Source organism: Mobula hypostoma, chromosome 5 (genome assembly GCF_963921235.1).
Source record: "Mobula hypostoma chromosome 5, sMobHyp1.1, whole genome shotgun sequence".
NCBI classification, from domain to species: Eukaryota; Metazoa; Chordata; class Chondrichthyes; order Myliobatiformes; family Myliobatidae; genus Mobula; species Mobula hypostoma.
In genome coordinates this window covers 104,802,894-104,825,082 of record NC_086101.1, presented here as the reverse complement: position 1 = coordinate 104,825,082, position 22,189 = coordinate 104,802,894, and the positions used below count along the sequence as shown (strand labels likewise).

The 22,189-nt window shown below is 47.8% G+C and overlaps 1 protein-coding gene across 1 annotated transcript in view; it reads right to left on the bottom strand.

Moving 5' to 3' along the window:
- shbg (sex hormone-binding globulin) overlaps positions 1 to 21,321 on the bottom strand; it is a 95,718-nt gene extending 74,397 nt beyond the window's left edge. Inside the window, exons 1-3 of the mRNA XM_063048689.1 lie at positions 21,159 to 21,321; positions 13,853 to 13,965; positions 13,355 to 13,550 (exon numbers count right to left, since the gene is read on the bottom strand). Coding sequence (XP_062904759.1) covers positions 13,355 to 13,550; positions 13,853 to 13,965; positions 21,159 to 21,257 — 408 coding nt within the window. The 5' untranslated portion in view covers positions 21,258 to 21,321. The remainder of the gene's footprint in view (positions 1 to 13,354; positions 13,551 to 13,852; positions 13,966 to 21,158) is intronic.
- Between the last annotated feature and the right edge of the window lie 868 nt (positions 21,322 to 22,189).

Sequence of the window (22,189 nt, the reverse complement as noted above, 5' to 3'; positions counted from 1 at the left end):
TTGCCAAACCAGCAGAAATGGATCACTCAGTTGGAGTCTGGATTACTAGAACTAAGAAAGTTTTATTAAAGAAACAAGCAACACAGTAATCGAAAGGATAATAAATGCAACAGTTCAGCAATGATAAACACACATGTGCACAGAATTAAGATAACAGCATCAATCAAGCTCTATCGTTGTCTAGGGGTAAATGACCAATTTCAAAGTGACACAAAAGTCCAGTTCGATTTAGTCCAGTTCGCAGTAATCGTTGCCATGGTGATGGACAACGTGGGGGGAGAGAGAGAGAACGGGAACGACTGATCATTCAGAAACGGCTTCTACTCACAGACCGGCGATATTGCTCACAAACAGCTTTCGGGCGGGTCCTTTGTGATGTCACCGACTGTGACCCCTCCTCCAGATGCGGTCGATCCTCTGCAGTGAACCTGGCACCCAAGCGAGGGTGGACACACACCGGGTTCCCGCTGATCGTACTTTTCCACCCTGTGTGTTTAAGGTCCGATACTTCCCACCGACTCGTGAGAGGCGCACCGCTTCCAGGGTCTCGTTACCTCGGGTGTCGTGTGTCTCGCCTTAGCGAACCTGTCCCTTTTTATCCCCCTGCTGGGGTATCGCCTGTCCATCACTTCAAACAGTTCAGGGTTCAAAGGGGGAGCCGCTCCAGACAGCTCTCTCTCCCGTCCCTTCATTACACATCTCCAGATCGCCTGTCCACCACTTCAAACAGTTCAGGGTTCAAAGGGGGAGCCGATCTTGGCAATACCCAGACTGATGGCTCCTTCATTAACATCTCCACATGCTGCTTCACTGTTCCTTATCTCTCCCTCCCCTGAGGACAGGTGGCAGACCAACTGCTGATGCTACTGGTGCAAGCCCAGGCCAGCAAACATCTTAATTTATGTGTATTCTCGGCACACTTCCCCCCTTTAAGGATTTTTACCGGGAGGTAAAAATTGCAAACATGAATACATTATTTGATACACACAAATATACATCTTTATCAGCTATTTGGCTAACACAGCGAGTTTGAAGTTGTCAACAGCTTGACAGACAGTCATCATATTTTCTGTTCCTTTTATATGTGTTATTAATAATCCCTTAGACCAGGCTCCAACTCAGCAAACTTCATAGTGGCCAAAAACACTGATGAATTGCGATCAATGTAACCTCTCATTTGGTTTCGTCCCGGACCACAATAACAAGGGTCGTCCCATTCCGACTCAATTTTCTCTCGCAAGGGCTTAATAGGAGGGGGTGGGTAGTGACTGCAGAGTTATCGCAAAACTTCCTACAGTACCCCACCATCTCCAAGAGCCTTCTGAGGGCCCTCTTGTCTGTCGGGGTTGGGAGGTCAGCGATAGCCTGCACTGTAGCTTGCATCGCTGCCAGCTCCCCCCTGTCACCACAATTCCCAGGTAAGTGACCTTCGTGTGGCCGAACTCATTTTTTTCCAAGGTTCACTATCAAGCTGGCTTCAGACAGCCGTATTAAATACACACCTCTGTGTTCATCAGCCCTTTAGTCACTGAATTACTCATTATATATGACTGTTGTTTACTAGGCTAGCCTATTGTAACAGACACCCCCCAACGTCCCAGTTCTTTGCATTGCCTCGGGACAATCAAACCCACGGGTGCGAGTCGTTTAATTACTTCTAAAGAGCCGCTTTGTTCGGGGATTAAGGGAGAGACCTTAACAGCAGACCTGGCCAAAACAATAGCCTTCTCCCATCTGATCGATCCCATACTAATCTTTTCAAAATGTTTTTTTTCTCTTATCAGGGGGCCCCTAGCTTCATTGATTTCCACGCTAACACCGACTAGGTTTGTTAGCATATCAAAAGCCGGTGACCGTCTCAGTTCGCGTCGGTCATGATCAATAACATTCTTCCCCCTGGGCAGCCGGTAAATCTCTTTCATGATTCCACCAACTGTTTCCTCCAGCACCGCAAAATGTCCACCGGGGGGTACCTCGTGGGCCATGTTAAAAACCTCATCCCCATAACTCTTTTGCACCACCCCCCACTCCTCATCTGCGGGTACGGTACTTGGTCTCCCCTTCTTCCTTAGCACTTCCTCCTCCACACAATAGCCTACTGCTTCCCTTGTTAAAGCTGTGTCAGAGAGAGCGGTCTCTGCCAAAACCATCAGCCCCTCGTCTCGCTCCCGCGTCTGCACAAATTCTTTCCTGGCTACTGCTACGTCCGTCCCAGCTCCCTCACTACCTCTTGTCTCACTAAACTCCTTTTCATTTTCTACCCCCGTCTCATACAAGGTTGGCAGAAACGTTTCAGCTAAATTCACTATCGCGGTCCCGTGATGAACCTGTGAGTCCATGGGCGGGGCCTCACTGCTGGCAGGCTGACCTGTCAATCTCACGACTGGGAACACGATTCCCCCGGCGATGTCATTACCGAGCAAGACTTCCACGCCTTTCATCGGTAATTCGGACTTCACCCCGATCGTGACTAGTCCAGAGACCAGGTTGCTTTGTAAGTGTACCTGGTGCAAAGGGACTGACTCTGTCCCTTCCCCAACACCTTTGATCTCTACCTCCCCAGTCTGGGTCTCTGAGCTAAACTCTAATACACTCTTCAGTATTAGTGACTGACACGCTCCCGTGTCTCTCCAGATCCGCACTGGAACTGGTTTTAACCCCTCCTTCACTGACACCAATCCGGCCGAGATAAACTTCTCGCGCCCTTCCTGAACTTTGGCAGACCTGTCCTTCCCTAGCGGTTCGCTTAACAGCTCGATACAGCCATTCAAAATTGCCGTTTTCCCTTTTCCCGTCTCCTTCTTTGGGGCAAAGCACCTGGACGCAAAGTGTCCGGCTTTCCCACAATTATAACAGATGACCCCAGGGGACTTCCTATCAGACTGCTCCCGGTCTACCTTATCCTTTTCACTAGTCCCCAGCTTACTTTCTGACTTTTCCGGCGGACTCTCCCCGCCGTCCTGACTACCCTTCTGGTAGCCTTTACTCGGGGCAAACTTCATTTTATGCGTCATCGCATACTCATCCGCTAACTTAGCAGTTGCGGCTAACGTGGCTGCCTCTTTCTCATCTAGGTAGGGTTTCATACCCTCAGGGACACAACCTTTAAACTGCTCAATCAGGATCAGCTGCAGCATTCTGTCATAATCCCCCTCTACCCCCTTTGAGGCACACCAACGCTCACAATATGTCTGCATCTCACGGGCAAACTCCAAATACGTGCGGTCCCACTGCTTCCTCGCATTCCGGAACCTCTGTCGGTATGCCTCCGGGACCAACTCATAAATCCTGAGGATGGCCTCTTTCACCACCTCATACCTCTGGGCATCTTCCGCAGACAAAGCGGAGTAAGCTTCTTGGGCTTTCCCTTTCAGTACACTCTGAAGTAACACAGCCCACTTATCCCTCGGCCATTCCTGACTTATAGCCACTTTTTCGAAATGGAGGAAGTACCGATCCACGTCGGTATCGTCAAATGGGGGAACCAGCCTAACCTCCTGGGTCGCCCGGAACCCTCCACCTTGGTTCGGCACGAGCCCCTGCTCGGCCCTTATCTTTAACTTCTCCAGCTCAAATTCCCTTTCCCTCTGTTTCCCTCTCTCTTCTCGCTCCCATTGCCTCTCTTTCTCCTCTCTCTCCAACTGTCTCTCTCTCTCTTTCTCTTCTCTCTCTCTCTTTCTCTTCTCTCTCCAACTGTCTCTCTCTCTCTCTTGCCTTTCTACCTCTTTCTCTTTCTCCTGCCTTTCTAACTGCTTCTCTTCGTGTTCTAACTGCCGTACCCGGAACTCGTGCTCGAGTCTCAGTTTTTCAAGCTGCACCTGTACCGTGTCTCCAGCAGGTTTTTCAATAGACACCACCCCCAGCTCGCCTTGGGGAAACACACCTTTAGATACATAGTGCTCTACGATAGCTCTGTGTATCTCCTCTCTCCTCATTGTCGACTTCCCCTTAGCAAGATTCAACCATTTGGCCACAGCTACCAATTCCGATTTCCTGGCATCCTCTAATGCCTCCAGGTCGGCGCCTTTATAAATTCCTCAGCCTCCATTTCTGCTGTTTGTCTTTTCTTTCTTTGGGGAATTTTAACCCAATCAATTTAGTCCGTCCCAAATTTAGCGTTCAAAATCGCGGACGAGAACCCCACTTATGTTACGTACCCCGTAACTGGGTTGCCAAACCAGCAGAAATGGATCACTCAGTTGGATTCTGGATTACTAGAACTAAGAAAGTTTTATTAAAGGAACAAGCAACACAGTAATCGAAAGGATAATAAATGCAACAATTCAGCAATGATAAACACACATGTGCACAGAATTAAGATAACAGCATCAATCAAGCTCTATCGTTGTCTAGGGGTAAATGACCAATTTCAAAGTGACACACAAAGTCCAGTTCAATTTAGTTCAGTTCGCAGTAATCGTTGCCATGGTGATGGACAACGTGGGGGGAGAGAGAGAGAGAACGGGAACGACTGATCATTCAGAAACGGCTTCCACTCACAGACCGGCGATATTGCTCACAAGCAGCTTTCGGGCGGGTCCTTTGTGATGTCACCTGAGGTCACCAACTGTGACCCCTCCTCCAGATGCGGTCGATCCTCTGCAGTGAACCCGGCACCCAAGCGAGGGTGGACACACACCGGGTTCCCGCTGATCGTACTTTTCCACCCTGTGTGTTTAAGGTCCGATACTTCCCACCGACTCGTGAGAGGCGCACCGCTTCCAGGGTCTCGTTACCTCGGGTGTCATGTGTCTCGCCTTAGCGAACCTGTCCCTTTTTATCCCCCTGCTGGGGTATCGCCTGTCCATCACTTCAAACAGTTCAGGGTTCAAGGGGGGAGCCGCTCCAGACAGCTCTCTCTCCCGTCCCTTCATTACACATCTCCAGATCGCCTGTCCATCACTTCAAACAGTTCAGGGTTCAAAGGGGGAGCCCATCTTGGCAATACCCAGACTGATGGCTCCTTCATTAACATCTCCACATGCTGCTTCATTGTTCCTTATCTCTCCCTCCCCTGAGGATAGGTGGCAGACCAACTGCTGATGCTACTGGTGCAAGCCCAGGCCAGCAAACATCTTAATTTATGTGTATTCTCGTCACAGTCCTCCCAACGTGCAATACCTCACACTTGTCAGTATTAAACTCCATCTGCCATTTTTCAGCCCATTTTTTCCAGCTGGTCCAAATCCCTCTGCAGGCTCTGAAAACCTTCCTCACTGTCTACTACACCTCCAATCTTTGTATCATCAGCAAACTTGCTGATCCAATTTACCACATTATCATCCAGATCATTGATATAGATGACAAATAACAATGGACCCAGCACTGATCCCTGTGGCACACCACTAGTCACAGGCCTCCACTCAGAGAAGCAATTCTCTACCACCACTCTCTGGCTTCTTCCATCGAGCCAATGTCTAATCCAATTTACCACCTCTCCATGTATACCTAGCGACTGAATTTTCCTAACTAACCTCCCATGCGGGACCTTGTCAAAGGCCTTACTGAAGTCCATGTAAACAATATCCACTACCTTCCCTTCATCCACTTTCCTGGTAACCTCCTCGAAAAACTCCAACAGATTGGTCAAACATGACCTACCACGCACAAAGCCATGTTGACTCTCCCTAATAAGCCCCTGTCTATCCAAATGCTTGTAGATTCTGTCTCTTAGTACTCCCTCCAATAACTTACCTACTACTGACATTAAACTCACCGGCCTATAATTTCCCGGATTACTTTTCGATCCTTTTTTAAACAATGGAACAACATGAGCCACTCTCCAATCCTCCGGCACTTCACCCGTAGACAGCAGCATTTTAAATATTTCTGCCAGGGCCCCCGCAATTTCAACACTAGTCTCCTTCAAGGTCCAAGGGAACACTCTGTCAGGTCCCGGGGATTTATCCACTTTAATTTTCCTCAAGACAGCAAGCACCTCCTCCTTTTCAATCTGTACAGTTTCCATAGTCTCACTACTTGATTCCCTCAATTCCATAGATTTCATGCCAGCTTCCTTAGTAAATATAGATGCAAAAAACCTATTTAAGATCTCCCCCATTTCCTTTGGTTCCACACAAAGCCGACCACTCTGATCTTCAAGAGGACCAATTTTATCCCTTACAATCCTTTTGCTCTTAATATACTTGTAAAAGCTCTTTGGATTATCCTTCACTTTGACTGCCAAGGCAACCTCATGTCTTCTTTTAGCTCTCCTGATTTCTTTCTTAAGTATTTTCTTGCACTTCTTATACTCCTCAAGCACCTGATTTACCCCCTGTTTCCTCACTCTGAGCACCGGTGCCCCACAAGGCTGTGTACTCAGCTCCCTGCTGTACTTACTGTACACACATGATTGTGTAGCCAAGTTTCCATCAAACTCAATATATAAGTTTGCTGATGACACAACAATTGTCAGCCGTATCTCAGGTAATGATGAGTTTGAGTACAGAGAGGAAATTAAGAACCGGGTGGCATGGAGTGAAGACAATAACCTATCCCTCAATGTCAGCAAGACGAAGGAATTGGTTGTTGACTTCAGAAGGAGTAGCGGACCGCACGACTCAATTTTCATCGGTGGTGTGCAAGTGGAACAGGTCAAAAGCTTTAATTTCCTCAGGGTCAATATCACAAATGACCTGACTTGGTCCAACCAAGCAGAGTCCACTGCTAAGAAGGCCCACCAGCGCCTTTACTTCCTGAGAAAACTAAAGAAATTTGGCCTGTCCCCTAAAACCCTCACTAATTTTTATAGAGGCACTGTAGAAAGCATTCTTCTAGGGTGCAGCACAACCTGGAGTGGAAGTTGTCCTGTCCAAGACCGGAAGAAGCTGCAGAAGATCGTGAACACAGCACAGCACATCACACAAACCAATCTTCCGTAATTGGACTCACTTTACAACGCACGCTGTCGGAGCAGTGCTACCAGGATAATCAAGGACACGACCCACCCAGCCAACACACTTTTCGTCCCTCTTCCCTCCGGGAGAAGGCTCAGGAGCTTGAAGACTCGTACGGCCAGATTTTGGAACAGCTTCTTTCCAACTGTGATAAGACTGCTGAATGGATCCTGACCCGGATCTGGGCCGTACCCTCCAAATATCCGGACCTGCATCTTAGTTTTTTTGCACTACCTTACTTTCCATTTTTCTATTGTTACGAGAATACACATAAAATTAAGATGTTTGCTGGCCTGGGCTAGCATCAGTGGCATCAGCAGTTGGTCTGCCACCTGCCCTCAGGGGAAGGAGAGATAAGGAACAATGGAGCAGCGTCTGGAGATGTGTAATGAAGGGATGTGGGAGGAAGAGCTGTCTGGAGCGGCTCCCCCCTTTGAACCCTGAACTGTTTGAAGTGATGGACAGGCGATACCCCAGCAGGGGGATAAAAAGGGACAGGTTCGCTAAGACAGACACACACGCCACCCGAGGTAACGAGACCCTGGAAGCGGTGCGCTTCTCACGAGTGGGTGAGAAGTACCAGACAACGACAAGGGTGGAAAGGTACGATCAGCGGGAACCCGGTGTGTGTCCGCCCTTGCCTGGGTGCCGGGTTCACTGCAGAGGATCGACCGCATCTGGAGGAGGGGTCACAGTCGGTGACCTCAGGTGACATCACCAAGGACCTGCCCAAAAGCTGTTTGTGAGCCATCTCGCTGGTCTGTGAGCCATCCCGCTGGTCTGTGAGTGAAGCAGTGTTCTGAATGATCAGTTGTTCCTATTCTGTCTCTCTTCCCCCACCTTTTCCATCGCCATGGCAACGATTACTGCGAACTGAACTACAAACTGGACTGAACTTTGAGTCATTTTGAAATTGGTCATTTACCCCTAGACAACGATAGAGCTTGATTGATGCTGTTATCTTAATTCTGTGCACATGTGTGGTTATCATTGTTGAATTGTTGCATTTATTATCCTTTCGATTACTGTGTTGCTTGTTTCTTTAATAAAACTTTCTTAGTTCTAGTACTCCAGACTCCAACTGAGTGATCCATTTCTGCTGGTTTGGCAACCCAGTTACGGGGTACGTAACATAAGTGGGGTTCTCGTCCGCGATTTTGAACGCTAAATTTGGGACGGAGTAAATTGTTTGGGTTAAAATTCCCGAAAGAAAGAAAAGACAAACAGCAGAAATGGAGGTTGAGGAATTTATAAAGGCGCCGACCTTGGAGGCATTAGAGGATGCCAGGAAATCGGAATTGATAGCTGTGGCCAAACGGGTGAATCTTGCTAAGGTGAAGTCGACAATGAGGAGAGAGGAGATACACAGAGCTATTGTAGAGCACTATGTATCTAAAGGTGTGTTTCCCCAAGGTGAGCTGGGGGTGGTGTCTATTGAAAAACCTGCTGGAGACGCGGTACAGGTACAGCTTGAAAAACTGAGACTCGAGCACGAGTTCCGGGTACGGCAGTTAGAACACGAAGAGAAGCAGTTAGAAAGGCAGGAGAAAGAGAGAGAGTTAGAAAGGCAGGAGAAATAGAGAGAGTTAGAAAGGCAGGAGAAAGAGAGAGAGTTAGAAAGGCGGGAGAAAGAGAGAGAGTTAGAAAGGCGAGAGAGAGAGAAAGAGGTAGAAAGGCAAGAGAGAGAAAGACAGTTGGAGAGAGAAGAGAGAGAGAGGGACAGACAGTTGGAGAGAGAGGAGAAACAGAGGGAAAGGGAATTTGAGCTGGAGAAGTTAAAGATAAGGGCCGAGCAGGGGCTCGTGCCGAACCAAGGTGGAGGGTTCCGGGCGACCCAGGAGGTTAGGCTGGTTCCCCCATTTGACGATACCGATGTGGATCGGTACTTTCTCCACTTCGAAAAGGTGGCTATAAGTCAGGAATGGCCGAGGGATAAGTGGGTTGTTTTACTTCAGAGTGTACTGAAAGGGAAGGCCCAACAAGCTTACTCCGCTTTATCCGCGGAAGATGCCCAGAAGTATGAGGTGGTGAAGGAGGCCATCCTCAGGATTTATGAGTTGGTCCCGGAGGCATACCGGCAGAGGTTCCGGAATGCGAGGAAGCGGTGGGACCGCACGTATTTGGAGTTTGCTCGTGAGATGCAAACATATTGTGAGCGTTGGTGCGCCTCGAAAGGGGTAGAGGGGGATTATGACAGACTGCTGCAGCTGATTCTGATTGAGCAGTTTAAAGGTTGTGTCCCTGAGGGTATGAGACCCTACCTCGATGAGAAAGAGGCAGCCACGTGAGCCGCAACTGCTAAGTTAGCGGATGAGTATGCGTTGACGCATAAAATGAAGGTTGCCCCGAGTAAAGGCTACCAGAAGGGTAGTCAGGACGGCGGGGAGAGTCCACCGGAAAAGTCAGAAAGTAAGCCGGGGACTAGTGAAAAGGATAAGGTAGACCGGGAGCAGTCTGGTAGGAAGCCTCCTGGGGTCGTCTGTTATAATTGTGGGAAAGTCGGACACTTTGCGTCCAGGTGCTTTGCCCCAAGGAAGGAGACGGGGAAAGGAAAAGCGGAAATTTTGAATGGCTGTATTGAGCTGTTAAGCGAACCGCTAGGGAAGGACAGGTCTGAAAAAGTCCAGGAAGGGCGCGAGAGGTTTATCTCGGCCGGACTGGTGTCAGTGAAGGAGAGGTTAAAACCAGTTCCAGTGCGGATCTGGAGAGACACGGGAGCGTGTCAGTCACTAATACTGAAGAGTGTATTAGAGTTTAGCTCAGAGACCCAGACTGGGGAGGTAGAGGTCAAAGGTGTTGGGGAAGGGACAGAGTCAGTCCCTTTGCACCAGATACATTTACAGAGCAACCTGGTCTCTGGACTAGTCACGATTGGGGTGAGGTCCGAATTACCGATGAAAGACGTGGAAGTCTTGCTCGGTAATGACATCGCCGGAGGAATCGTGTTCCCAGTCGTGAGATTGACGGGTCAGCCTGCCAGCATGGAGGCCCCGCCCGCGATGGTGAATTTGGCTGAAACATTTCTGCCAACCTTGTATGAGACAGGGTGTAGTGAGATAAGAGGTAGTGAGGGAGCTGGGACGGACGTAGCAGTAGCCAGGAAAGAATTTGTGCAGACGCAGGAGCGAGACGAGGGGCTGATGGTTTTTGCCGAGACAGCTCTCTCTGACACAGCCTTGACAAGGGAACTAGTAGGCTATTGTGCGGAGGAGGAAGTGCTAAGGAAGAAAGGGAAATCAAGTACAGTACCCGCAGATGAGGAATGGGGGGTGGTGCAAAAGAGTTATGGGGATGAGGTTTTTAACATGGCCCACGAGGTACCCCCCGGTGGACATTTTGCGGTGCTGGAGGAAACAGTTGGTGGAATCATGAAAGAGATTTACCGGCTGCCCAGGGGGAAGAATGTTATTGATCATGACCGACGCGAACTGAGACGGTCACCGGCTTTTGATATGCTAACAAACCTAGTTGGTGTTAGCGTGGAAATCAATGATGCTAGGGGCCCCTTGATAAGAGGAAAAAACCATTTTGAAAAGATTAGGATGGGATCGGTCAGATGGGAGAAGGCTATTGTTTTGGCCAGGTCTACTGATAAGGTCTCTCCCTTAATCCCCGAAGGAGTAATTAAACGACTCGCACCCATGTGTTTGATTGTCCCGAGGAAATGCAAAGAACTGGGACGTTGGGGGGTGTCTGTTACAATAGGGCAGCCAAGTAAACAACACCCATATTTTTCGAGTAATTCAGTGACTAAAGGGCTGATGAACACAGAGGTGTGTATTGGCAATTTAACACGGCTGTCTGAAGCCAGTTTGATAGTGAACCTTGAAAAAAATGAATTCGGCCACACGAGAGTCACTTACCTGGGAATTGTGGTGACACAGGGGCAGCTGGCAGTGATGCAAGCTACAGTGCAGGCTATCGCTGACCTCCCAACCCCGACAGACAAGAGGGCCCTCAGAAGGCTTTTGGAGATGGTGGGGTACTGCAGGAAGTTTTGCAATAACTCTGCGGTCAATACCCGTCCCCCTCCTACTAAGCCCTTGCGAGAGAAAATTGAGTCGGAATGGGACGACCCTTGTTATTGTGGTCCGGGACAAAAACCAAATGAGAGGTTACATTGGTCGCAATTCATCAGTGTTTTTGGCCACTATGAAGTTTGCTGAGTTGGAGCCTGGTCTAAGGGATTATTAATAACACGTGTAAAAGGAACAGAAAATGTGATGACTGTCTGTCAAGGTGTTGACAGCTTCAAATTCTCTGTATTAGCTAAATAACTGTTAAAGATGTATATTGTGTATGTATCAGATAATGTAGTCATGTTTGTAATTTTTACCTCCCGGTAAAAATCCTTAAAGGGGGGAAGTGTTACGAGAATACACATAAAATTAAGATGTTTGCTGGCCTGGGCTAGCATCAGTGGCATCAGCAGTTGGTCTGCCACCTGCCCTCAGGGGAAGGAGAGATAAGGAACAATGGAGCAGCGTCTGGAGATGTGTAATGAAGGGATGTGGGAGGAAGAGCTGTCTGGAGCGGCTCCCCCCTTTGAACCCTGAACTGTTTGAAGTGATGGACAGGCGATACCCCAGCAGGGGGATAAAAAGGGACAGGTTCGCTAAGACAGACACACACGCCACCCGAGGTAACGAGACCCTGGAAGCGGTGCGCTTCTCACGAGTGGGTGAGAAGTATCAGACAACGACAAGGGTGGAAAGGTACGATCAGCGGGAACCCGGTGTGTGTCCGCCCTTGCCTGGGTGCCGGGTTCACTGCAGAGGATCGACCGCATCTGGAGGAGGGGTCACAGTCGGTGACCTCAGGTGACATCACCAAGGACCTGCCCAAAAGCTGGTTGTGAGCCATCTCGCTGGTCTGTGAGCCATCTCGCTGGTCTGTGAGTGAAGCAGTGTTCTGAATGATCAGTTGTTCCTATTCTGTCTCTCTTCCCCCACCTTGTCCATCGCCATGGCAACGATTACTGCGAACTGAACTACAAACTGGACTGAACTTTGAGTCATTTTGAAATTGGTCATTTACCCCTAGACAACGATAGAGCTTGATTGATGCTGTTATCTTAATTCTGTGCACATGTGTGGTTATCATTGTTGAATTGTTGCATTTATTATCCTTTCGATTACTGTGTTGCTTGTTTCTTTAATAAAACTTTCTTAGTTCTAGTACTCCAGACTCCAACTGAGTGATCCATTTCTGCTGGTTTGGCAACCCAGTTACGGGGTACGTAACACTATTTTTCTATTTTTCTATTTATGATTTATAATTTAAATTTTTAATATTTACTATCGATTTGTAATCCAGGGAGTGGGAAGCGCAGAATCAAATATTGCTATGATGATTGTACGTTCTAGTATCAATTGTTTGGCGACAATAAAGTATAAAGTATATATGTAATTGATTTACTTGTTTATTTATTGTTATGTTTTATTTTATTTATTATTGTTATTATTTTTCTCTCTGCTAGATTCTGTATTGTATTGAACTGCTGCTGCTAAGTCAACAAATTTCATGTCACATGCCGGTGATAATAAACCTGATTCTGATGATAAATCTGATTCTGACCTGGGTCTCTATTGTGGACTGAGAGTGAGAAGGGGGCAAGGAGAGGGGAATCATGGTTGGGAAAAGGGGAAGGGAGAGGGAAGGGATTGGGAAGCACCAGAGAGACATTCTGTAACGATCAAAAAGCAACTGTTTGGAATCAAATGCCCTTGCCTGTGTCTCAGGGTTGGGTAAGTCTGCACCCGCACCACCCCCTACCCCTGTCATTCCTTCTCTGCCACCTGTCCCACGCCCCTCCCATGGCACTCCACCCTCATCATTCCCAGCATCCTTTCCTCCCACCATTTACAATCTTGGCCTCTGCTCCACGTTGTCAAACACAGTACTGTGCAAAAGTCTTAGCACCCTGCTGTAGTCGTGTGCACTTTCTGTGTGACATACATCATTACACCACCACGTTATGCATGCACACCTCACTGAAAGTAAAAATGAAGTGTATGTGCAGCTCCTGGATCCCCCCGTTTTTCTTTTGGATTTACAAAACATGACAAGGCTCCTTCATCCTTCTGCAACCCATGCTGTGCTACAGAACCTTGCCCACTCTGGGCCAGAGTCCTCTCATCATGGGGTGCAGGGTGTGGAGTTCTGGGGCTGTCATAGTGGGAGGGGTCAGTGATGAGAGATTGGTCACTAAGCCCCATCCTGGCAGGTCCTCACCCCATGGGTAAGGTGGGGCAAATGCCCCACTGCCAGCAGCAAATGCTAGCACAGTCACAGTGGTCCCAAGCGGGAGGGGCAGAGATTTGGGGAAGGGAACAGGGTGGGCGGTCACCAACGGACAGGACCAGCCCAGAGGGGTGAAGGGCCTTGTCCGGGCCCTGGATTAGGGCTGCAATCTGTGATTGGCTGAATGGGCCTGTCAGCCCTTTCTGACTCACCCTCCTCCATTTGCCATCGTTGAGGACATCTCCAGATAAGGCAGCGGTGAGGCAATGCTGGTTACTCAGCTGGATCTCGGGGTGGCCGTCCCTCAGAGCCAGCAGGAACCAATTTATTCCATCCCCTTTGTCTCCATAGAAGATCACTCCCTCAGGGTCCAGGGTCCGCAGGTCAAATTCTGACTGGTGGGTCCCACTGTAGAGGGAGGGAGCATGGATGGTTCGACAGTCGTATAGAGATCCCCTGAAATACGCCTCCCCCACTGACTGCCCCCCCCATCAGCTTCACCCCACCCCTCCCCATCCCTCGATCTGCAACAGCCCCCCAGTACTGGCCCTGAAACACTCCCTCAGGACTGTCCCTCTCACAGTGCAATTCTCCTTTACCCCTGACAGGATGTCTCCCCCCACTCCCCCTCCAACAGATCACAGACTCTGTCTACGGACTATTACACAGCTGCCTATCGACACAGTGACACGATGCGTGTGCGTACATACCTGTGTAAATAATCCAAGTTTATCTTCAGCATAAAGGCTTGACTGCCAATGTGGGACAGGGACATAATGCTTGAATCTTTGGCACCGTCCCAGAAGAAGCAAGATTTGTATATCTAAAGGGATTCAGATAGAAATGTATTTTTTTTTATAATTTAGAGATACAGCCTAACAAGCCCGCGCCACCAAATTACCCCAATGTGACCAATTAACCTACTAATTCAAGATCACATGATAGCTTTGAGGTTAGGATAATGCTAGATCGTGTTGGGGGTTCAGTTCCCTCCTGATGTCTGTAAGGAGTTTGGATATCTTCCCCGTGATGATGTGGTTTTCCTCTGGGTGTTCAGGTTTCTTCCCACATTCCAGAGACATACAGGTTAGGGTTAGTGAGCTGTGGACGTGCTCTGCTGGTGCTGAGGGTGTGCTGACCCCCAGCACATCCTCACACTGTGTTGGTCATTGATACAAATGACACATTTCACTGTATGTTTCAATGTCTCAATGGACCTGTGACAAATAAAGCTCATCTATAAACCTGTGTGCCCTGGAGTGGCACCCGGAGGAAAGGCACGCGGTCACAGGGAGAACATGCGAAATCCTTAGAGACAGCAGTGGGAATTGAAGCTGCATTGCTCACAGTGTCATTATGTTACACTAACTACTACGTTATTGTGCTGTCCCACCATCTTCCATGAAAAGCAACTTCAACACGGCAATACAAGCCAACACCTCCCTTGACCCCGTGTGGGAGCAGGGGTCTAACTGGACTTGGCATGTCAATTGCAAGGTCATGTTGCAACTCTGTAAAACCCTGTTTAGACCACACTTGAAGCATTGTGTTCAGTTCTGGTTGCTTCATTATAGGAAGGATGTGGAAGCTTTAAAAAGAGTGCAGAGGAGATTTATCAGGATGCTGCCTGGATTAGGGAACATCTTGTGAGGATAGGTTAAGCAAACTAAGGCTTTTCTCTGGACCGAAGGAGGATGAGAGTTGACTTGATAGAGGTGCACAAGATAATAAGAGGCAGAAATCGAGTGGATAATCAGAGACATTTTCCATGGGCGGAATGACTAGAAGATAGATACTTTAATGATCCCAAAGGAAATTACAGTGTCACAGTAGCATTACACAAGTATACAAGTATATGGATATTAGAAGAGAAGCAAGAAAGAATAAAAAAATAAGTTACCTTAAATATTAGGTGTACAAGATTTATAAGTCGAAGGTTACAAGATTTCCAAGTTCACACTGATAAGATGGTGGTGCAAAGTTACCGTAATATTATATAGTATTGGGCGCACATTCACACCTTCCAGATAAGAAGTGGTGGTAATATTGCATAGTAATACTGGGGGGGGGCGTAATTTTGAGGTGATGGGTGGGGGGGATGTCAGAGGTAGTTCTTTTACACAGAGAATGGTAGATGTATTGAATGTGGTAGAGGTAGAAACATTAAAGGCATTTAAGAGACTCTTAAACAGGTACAGTATATGCATGAAAGAAAAATGGAGGACTATGTGTGAGGGAAGGGTTACATTGATCCTAGAGTACGTTGAAAGGTCGGCACAACATTGTGGCCTGAAAGGCCTGTACTGTGCTGTAATGTTCTATGTTCTATATTCTTCCTGATCGTCTCCAAAACCTGTTAAGATGAGCAGAGGCCAATGGCCAATAGCCTTTTCACAGATTCCTAGTTGGGGCTTCACCACAACAGATGGACCAACAAGTTGAGCCATGGATGGGATGGTGCTAACAATCAGAATAGGCAAAGGTGCGTCAGTAGATGTTGTTTACTTGGATTTTCAGAAGGCCTTTGACAAGATCTTGCACGTGAGGCTCCTTAACAAGGTAAGAGCCCTTGGTATTTCAGGGAAGATACTATCATGGCTAGAAGATTGCCGGCTGGCAGGAGGAAAATTGTGAGAATAAAGGGGCCTCTTTTGGTTTGCTGCTGGTGACTAGAGGTGTTCCAGAGGGGTCATTGTTGGGACTGCTTCTTTTCATGTTATACGTCAATGATTTGGATGAAGAAACAGTTGGCTTTTTGGCCATGTTTGCAGATGATACAAAGATAGGTGGTGGGGCAGGCAGTGTTAAAGAAGCAGGGAGTCTGCAGAAGGACATAGACAGATTAGGAGAATGGGCAAAGAATTGGCAGTGGAATATAGTGTCGCGAAGTGTATGGTCATGTACTTCAGTAAAAGAAATAAAAGGTGCAGACTATTTTTTAAACAGGAAGCAAATTCAGAAATCAGATGTGACCTTGGGAGTCATTGTGCAGGATTTCCTAAAGATTAACTTGCAGGTTGAGTCTGTAGTGAGGAAGGCAAGTGCAATGTTAGCATTCATTTTGAAATGACTAGATTATAAAAACAAGGATGTAACGCTGAGAATTTACAAGGCTTTGGTCGGACTGCATTTAGACTATTGTGAGAAGTTTAGAGCCCCATATCTCAGAACGGATGTGCTGACATTGGAGAGGGTCCAGGTAGGGATCACGAGAATGATCCCGGGCATGACAGACTTAATGGATGAGGAGCATTCGATGGCTTTGGCCTTGTGCTTGCTGGAGTTTAGAAGATTGAGGGGGAGACCTCATTGAAAGGCTCAGGTAGAGTAAATGTGGAGAGGATGTTTCCTACAGTGGGGAGTCGAGGACCAGAGGATACAGCCTCAGAATAGAGAGACATCCCTTTAGAACAGAAAGAGGAGGAGTATCTTTTGCAAGAAGTTGATGAATCTGTTGAACATATTTCCACAGATGGCTGCAGAGGCCAAATCATTGGACATATCTAAATTGAAGTCTGATAGGTTCTTGATTAGTAAGGGTGTCAAAGGTTATGGGGAGAAGGCAGAAGAATGGGGTTGAGAAGGATAATAAATCAGCCATGATGGTATGGCCAAGCAGATTAGATAGGCTAAATGATCGAATTCTGCTCCGATGACATGGTTTTATGGTCAGGTCTTTAGACTGCCTTGATTGAGATTCACATTGCCTGGCACTCCTGTGGCCTGAACATTGTCCATTGTGCAGACCAGGGTAAGTCCACTCAACCAATGAGCTGGGAGTGGGGCTGAACATTATCCAATTATCAACAAACATACAACATAGAATAATACAGTCCAGTACAGGTCTTGTGGCTCACAAAGTTTTGCCCACACTTTAACCTACTGTAAGATCAATCTAACCCTTGACCTCCCACATAGCCCTGCATTTTTCTTTCATCCATGCCCCTATCTAAGAGCCTCTTAAATCTCTCTACTATATCCGCCTCTACCTCCACCTCTGGCAGGGCACGCCATGCACCCTCCATAAGACCATAAGACATAGGAGCAGAATTAGGCCATTCAGCCCATCGAGTCTGCTCCGCCATTCCATCATGGCTGATCCTGGATCCCACTCAACCCCATACACCTGACTTTTCACCACATCCTTTGATGCCCTGACTGATCAGGAACTACCAATTTTCACTTTAAATATACCCAAGGATTTGGCCTCCACTGCAGTTGTGGCAGAGCATTCCACAAATTTACTACTCTCTGGCTAAAAAGAAATTCCTCCTTACCCAGTCTCTGTTCTAAAGGGCCACCCCTCAATTTTGAAGCTGTGCCCTCTAGTCTGGACATCCCCACCATAGGAAACATCCTCTCCACATCCACCTTATCTAGTTATTTCAACATTTGGTAGGTTTCAATGAGACAACCCCCCCCCCCCCAACTCCGCATTCTACTAAATTCCAATGAGTACAGGCCCAAAGCTGCCAAATGCTCATATTAACCCCTTCATTCCTGGAACCATCCCCATGAACCTCCTTGGACTCCCTCCAATGACAACAAATCCTTTCTGAGATATGGGGCCCAAAACTGTTGACAATACTCCAAGTGCAGCCTGACTAGTGTCTTATAAAGGCTCAGCATTATCTCCTTGCTTTTATATTCTATTCCCCTTGATATAAATGCCAACATTACATTTGCCTTCATTACCACAGACTCAACATGTAAATTAACCTTCTGGGAGTCTTGCACAAAGACTCCTAAGTCCCTCTGCACCTCTGATGTTTGAAATTTCTCCCCATTTAAATAATAGTCTGCACTATTATTCCTTTTACCAAAATGCACTATCATATATTTCCCAACACCGTATTCCATCTGCCACTGTTTTGCCCATTCTTCCAATTTGTCTAAGTCCTACGCAATCGCATTGCTTCCTCAGCACTACCTACCCCTCCGCCTATCTTCACATCATCTGCAAAATTTGTCACAAAGCCATCAATTCAATTATCTAAATCATTGACAAACAGTGTGAAAAGTAGCGGTCCCAATACTGACCCCTGAGGAACACCACTAGTTTCTGGCAGCAAAAAAGAAAAGGCCCCTTTTATTGCCACTCACTGCGTCCTGCCTGTCAGCCGTTCCTCTATCCATGCCATATCTTTCCTGTAACACCATAGGATTTTATCTTGTTAGGTAGCCTCATGTGTGGCACTTTTTCAAATGCCTTTTGGAAATCCAAATAAATGACATCCACTGGCTCTCCCTCATCCACCCTGCTTGTTACTTCCTTGAAGAACTCCAACAGATTTGTCAGACAAGATTTCCCTTTACAGAAACCCCGCTAACTTTGACTTATTTTATCATTAGTCTCCAATTACCTCGAAACCTCATCCTTAGAAGGCTCCAACACTTTCCCAACCAGTGAGATTAGGCTAACTGGCCTATAATTTTCTTTCTTTTGCCTTCCTCCCGTCCTAAAGAGTGGAGTGACATTTGCAATCTTCCATCCACCAGGACCATGCCAGAATCAAGTGATTCTTGAAAGATCATGACCAATGCATCTGTTACCTCTCCAGCAATCTCTTAGGACTCTGGAATGTAGTCCATCTGGTGCAGGTGACTTATCCACCTTAAGACCTTTCAGTCTGTCTGCCACGCATTTTACCCTTTGTAATAGCAATGGCACTCACTCCTGCTCCCTGACACTCACAGACCTCTGGCACACTGCTAGTTTCTTCTACAGTGAAGACTGGTGCAAAGTCCTTATTAAGTTCATCCATCTCCTCTTTGTTCCCCATTACTACCTCACCTGTATCATTTTCCAGTGGTCCAATATCTTGCTTTATATTATTGGCTAGTGTTCCCTCATATTTCATCTTTTCTTGTCATAGTCCGGTCCGAACTCCGCATTCTGGTTCACAGTCCAGTCCGCGGACTCTGGGTCTTCCGGCTGTCCCTGGTTTCAGTTGGACTTAACCATAAGCACCTGATTCTCATCTTGGGGCTGGGAATATAAGTGGCCCTGGAATTGAGTGTGGGTGCTGGTTTGTCTTGTCAGTTTCCCCCTTGGATCAACCCACTGGTGGAAGACTAGTGCAGTCATTGAGATATGGATTTGGCTGTTCCTTAGCCTGCTGAGGTTACCGGCCGCCTTGAGTGTTGGAGCCACCCTGGACCTAGCTCCCTTCCTGTCCCTTGCCTCTGTCAGGTAAGCCAGGCCATTTGTCATTACCCTGTGGTTGTTTCTGCCCCTTCCTGTCCGTTGCCTCTGTTGGGTAAGCCAGGCCAATTGTTGTTAACCTGTGGTTGGGTCTGTCCCTTCCTGCCCCTTGCCTCTGTGGGGTGAGTCCAGCTTCCTGCCCAGGAGTTGCCTCAAAGTACCCTTGCCCCATCATATCCTTGTCTAGCCTCCAGGAGCCTGAGCCTCACCATGCCTTCGCCCGGCCTCCAGGAGCCCGGGCCTCGCCATGCCTTTGCCGAGTTTTGGGGTCCAAGCCCGAAGCAAGACTCAGATTCTGGGTCCTTGTCCAGTCTCTGGCTTGGAGTCCACACCCAGGGTCCTAGTTCCCAGTCCCTTGTCCTGGTCCTGCTTCCCTAGCCTTGTCTGTGTTCCCGTCCCTACTCCTAGTCTGCGTCCTGACTGTCATTTAGTTTTGTCTGTTCCTGTTCCTAGTACTTCAGTGTCTATGTCTTGCTTTTGGGTCCATTCCCAACGCCACCCATCATGACATTTCTCCCCTTATGGGTTTTTTTGGTTGCCTTTTGTTGAATTCATCCAACTTGCCACTCACTTTTGCTACCTTGTATGTCCTTTCCTTAGCTTTTATGTAGTCCTTAGCCTCCATCATCAGGCACAGTTGCACAGCCTGCTTGTGTTCCGCCTTGCCTGAGAAATTGGACCGTTGAATCAACTGACTCTGAAGACTAGTGGTATTCATTTTATATTTAGTTATTCCTTTCAGCTGCAGTGTTGGCTTTGTTTACCATTTGAGAGTTTTAGTTAATGGCCCTGTTCAGCCTAGAGTTTATTGTTTTCTTTTCCCTCTAATTCTGTTTGCATTAAAGTTTGTGAATTATCAACCCGCCTCGGTGTCTCTTGCTCCGCACTTGGGCCATATCCAAATGTGGTGACACTTGCATATTGAAGTCCCCCATTACAATTGCACCATTACTCTTATTAAAGCCCTTGCAGCTCCCTTTGCAATCTCAATCCCACATCTTGGCTAATATTTAGAGCTGCAACATTACCACCTTTAGTCGGGGGATTACTTGTGGCTCTTGAACTCAATCCCCCAACTAAAGAAGTCCAACAGCCTCTGTAACCACCCTAACATCACCACCAACCTCAGCTTCCCCCTTCCAGTCACCACCCTTCGCCCCCTCCCACCCCCCAATTCCTTCAGTTCTACTGATACACGGTTAGCTCCCCAGGGCAGTTCATCTGATCAGCCAAAGTTAGTTCCCCCAAACCTGCCCCTTTCTCTCTATTACCCCGTTAACACTTCAAACCACTTTTTATAATGCTGTTTATATTGCTGATATTTATGTATTTAAACACTTTTTATATCATTCTATATTCATTACAATTGTTGAATGCTGTATTCTAATGTGTGTCACACTCTGACCAACCCACCACAGCAAACTCCTAATACACGTAAATGTATATGGTGAATAAAGTTGATCTTTGTTGCTGTGTAATGATCTGATCTGTGTGAAAAGTATGCAGGACAGGTTTTTCACTGTATCTCGTTACACGTGGCAACGTTACCCTCATTGGCCCCCATCTTTGAAACTGTTTGATTACTGTTGGAGACTGGGAGCAGACACCAGCTTCAGTGGGTCCATGGTCACATGCACACAGCTGAGTGTTTTTTGTTGCATGTTCCCCCTGACCAACACATCTCTAATCCATGTAAGTGTAGATGGCCAATAAAGTTGCACTGTGTAATGATCTGATCTGTGTGGACAGTGTGTACTGTACAAGTTTCTCAGTATGTGTGACAATAATGAACCAGTTCCGGTCTACATTACCCTCTCTGAAGTCACCGGCCCCGTTCTCTGGAACAGCGTTTGGTCAGCGTAGATGGCGGAGAGGATGCTGAGGGCAGACACCAGTCTCAGAGCACCCATGGTCACAGGCACACAAGCAGTCTTCCCCTGGGTTAGAACTGTGTCCTTATATCAGCATGAAAGCCATTTCCCAACCGCTGAATGTTGGACATTGACCGGTAAATATGAGCCTTGAACTGCCGACAACTCGGTGGGACAAAGGCTAAAGGTTTTTGCATTGGAGGCTGGTGTCCTCAGGGGCCAAACAACTGGCACACTGACTGAGACCCAGGGGGCGGTGGGAGGTGGAGACGGGTTGTAGTTGGGCAGGGGTGTCAGGAGGCCTCAGAATACAAGGACATCCCTTCAGAACAGGGATGGGGAGGAATTTCTTTAGGCCAGAGGGTAGTGGATCTGTGGAATTCATTGTCACAGATGGCTGTTCAGGGCAAATCCTTGGGTATATTTGAAATGGAGGTCGATAGCTTCCTGATTAGTCAGGGCTTCAAAGATTACAGGGAGAAAGCAGTAGAATGGGATTGAGAGGGACAGTAAATCAATCATGGTGGAGGTGACTTGATGAGCAGTATAGAATAAATCTGCTCCTATGGTCCCCTCTCCACCCTCTTGGGGAGAGGGGTGGGGCAAACCTGTGTGAGGTGAAGGGAGAGGCCCCAACCACACACACCCCTCCCACTCTCCCTCCTAACTATTGATCACCCCTCTGTCAGGAGAGGGCTGAGTGGGGGGAGGCGGAGGTGGGTGCAGATGGGATCCCTGAATGTGGGAAGGGTCTTGTGGTTTGAGTGGGGGGAGGGAAATATGTCCTGGATTAGGAGAAGTTCATAAGTTTTGGATGGGGGGAAGGAAGAAGAGGGTTCTGGGTTGTGGAGTGGGAGAAGCTTGTGCTGGGGTTCAGATGAGGGAGGGTTAGTGTACAGGGATGGGGGCAAGGGGAGGTGGGAGATGGGAGTAGGGGTGGGGCACTGGGGGTTGAGTTGGAGAGGGATTGG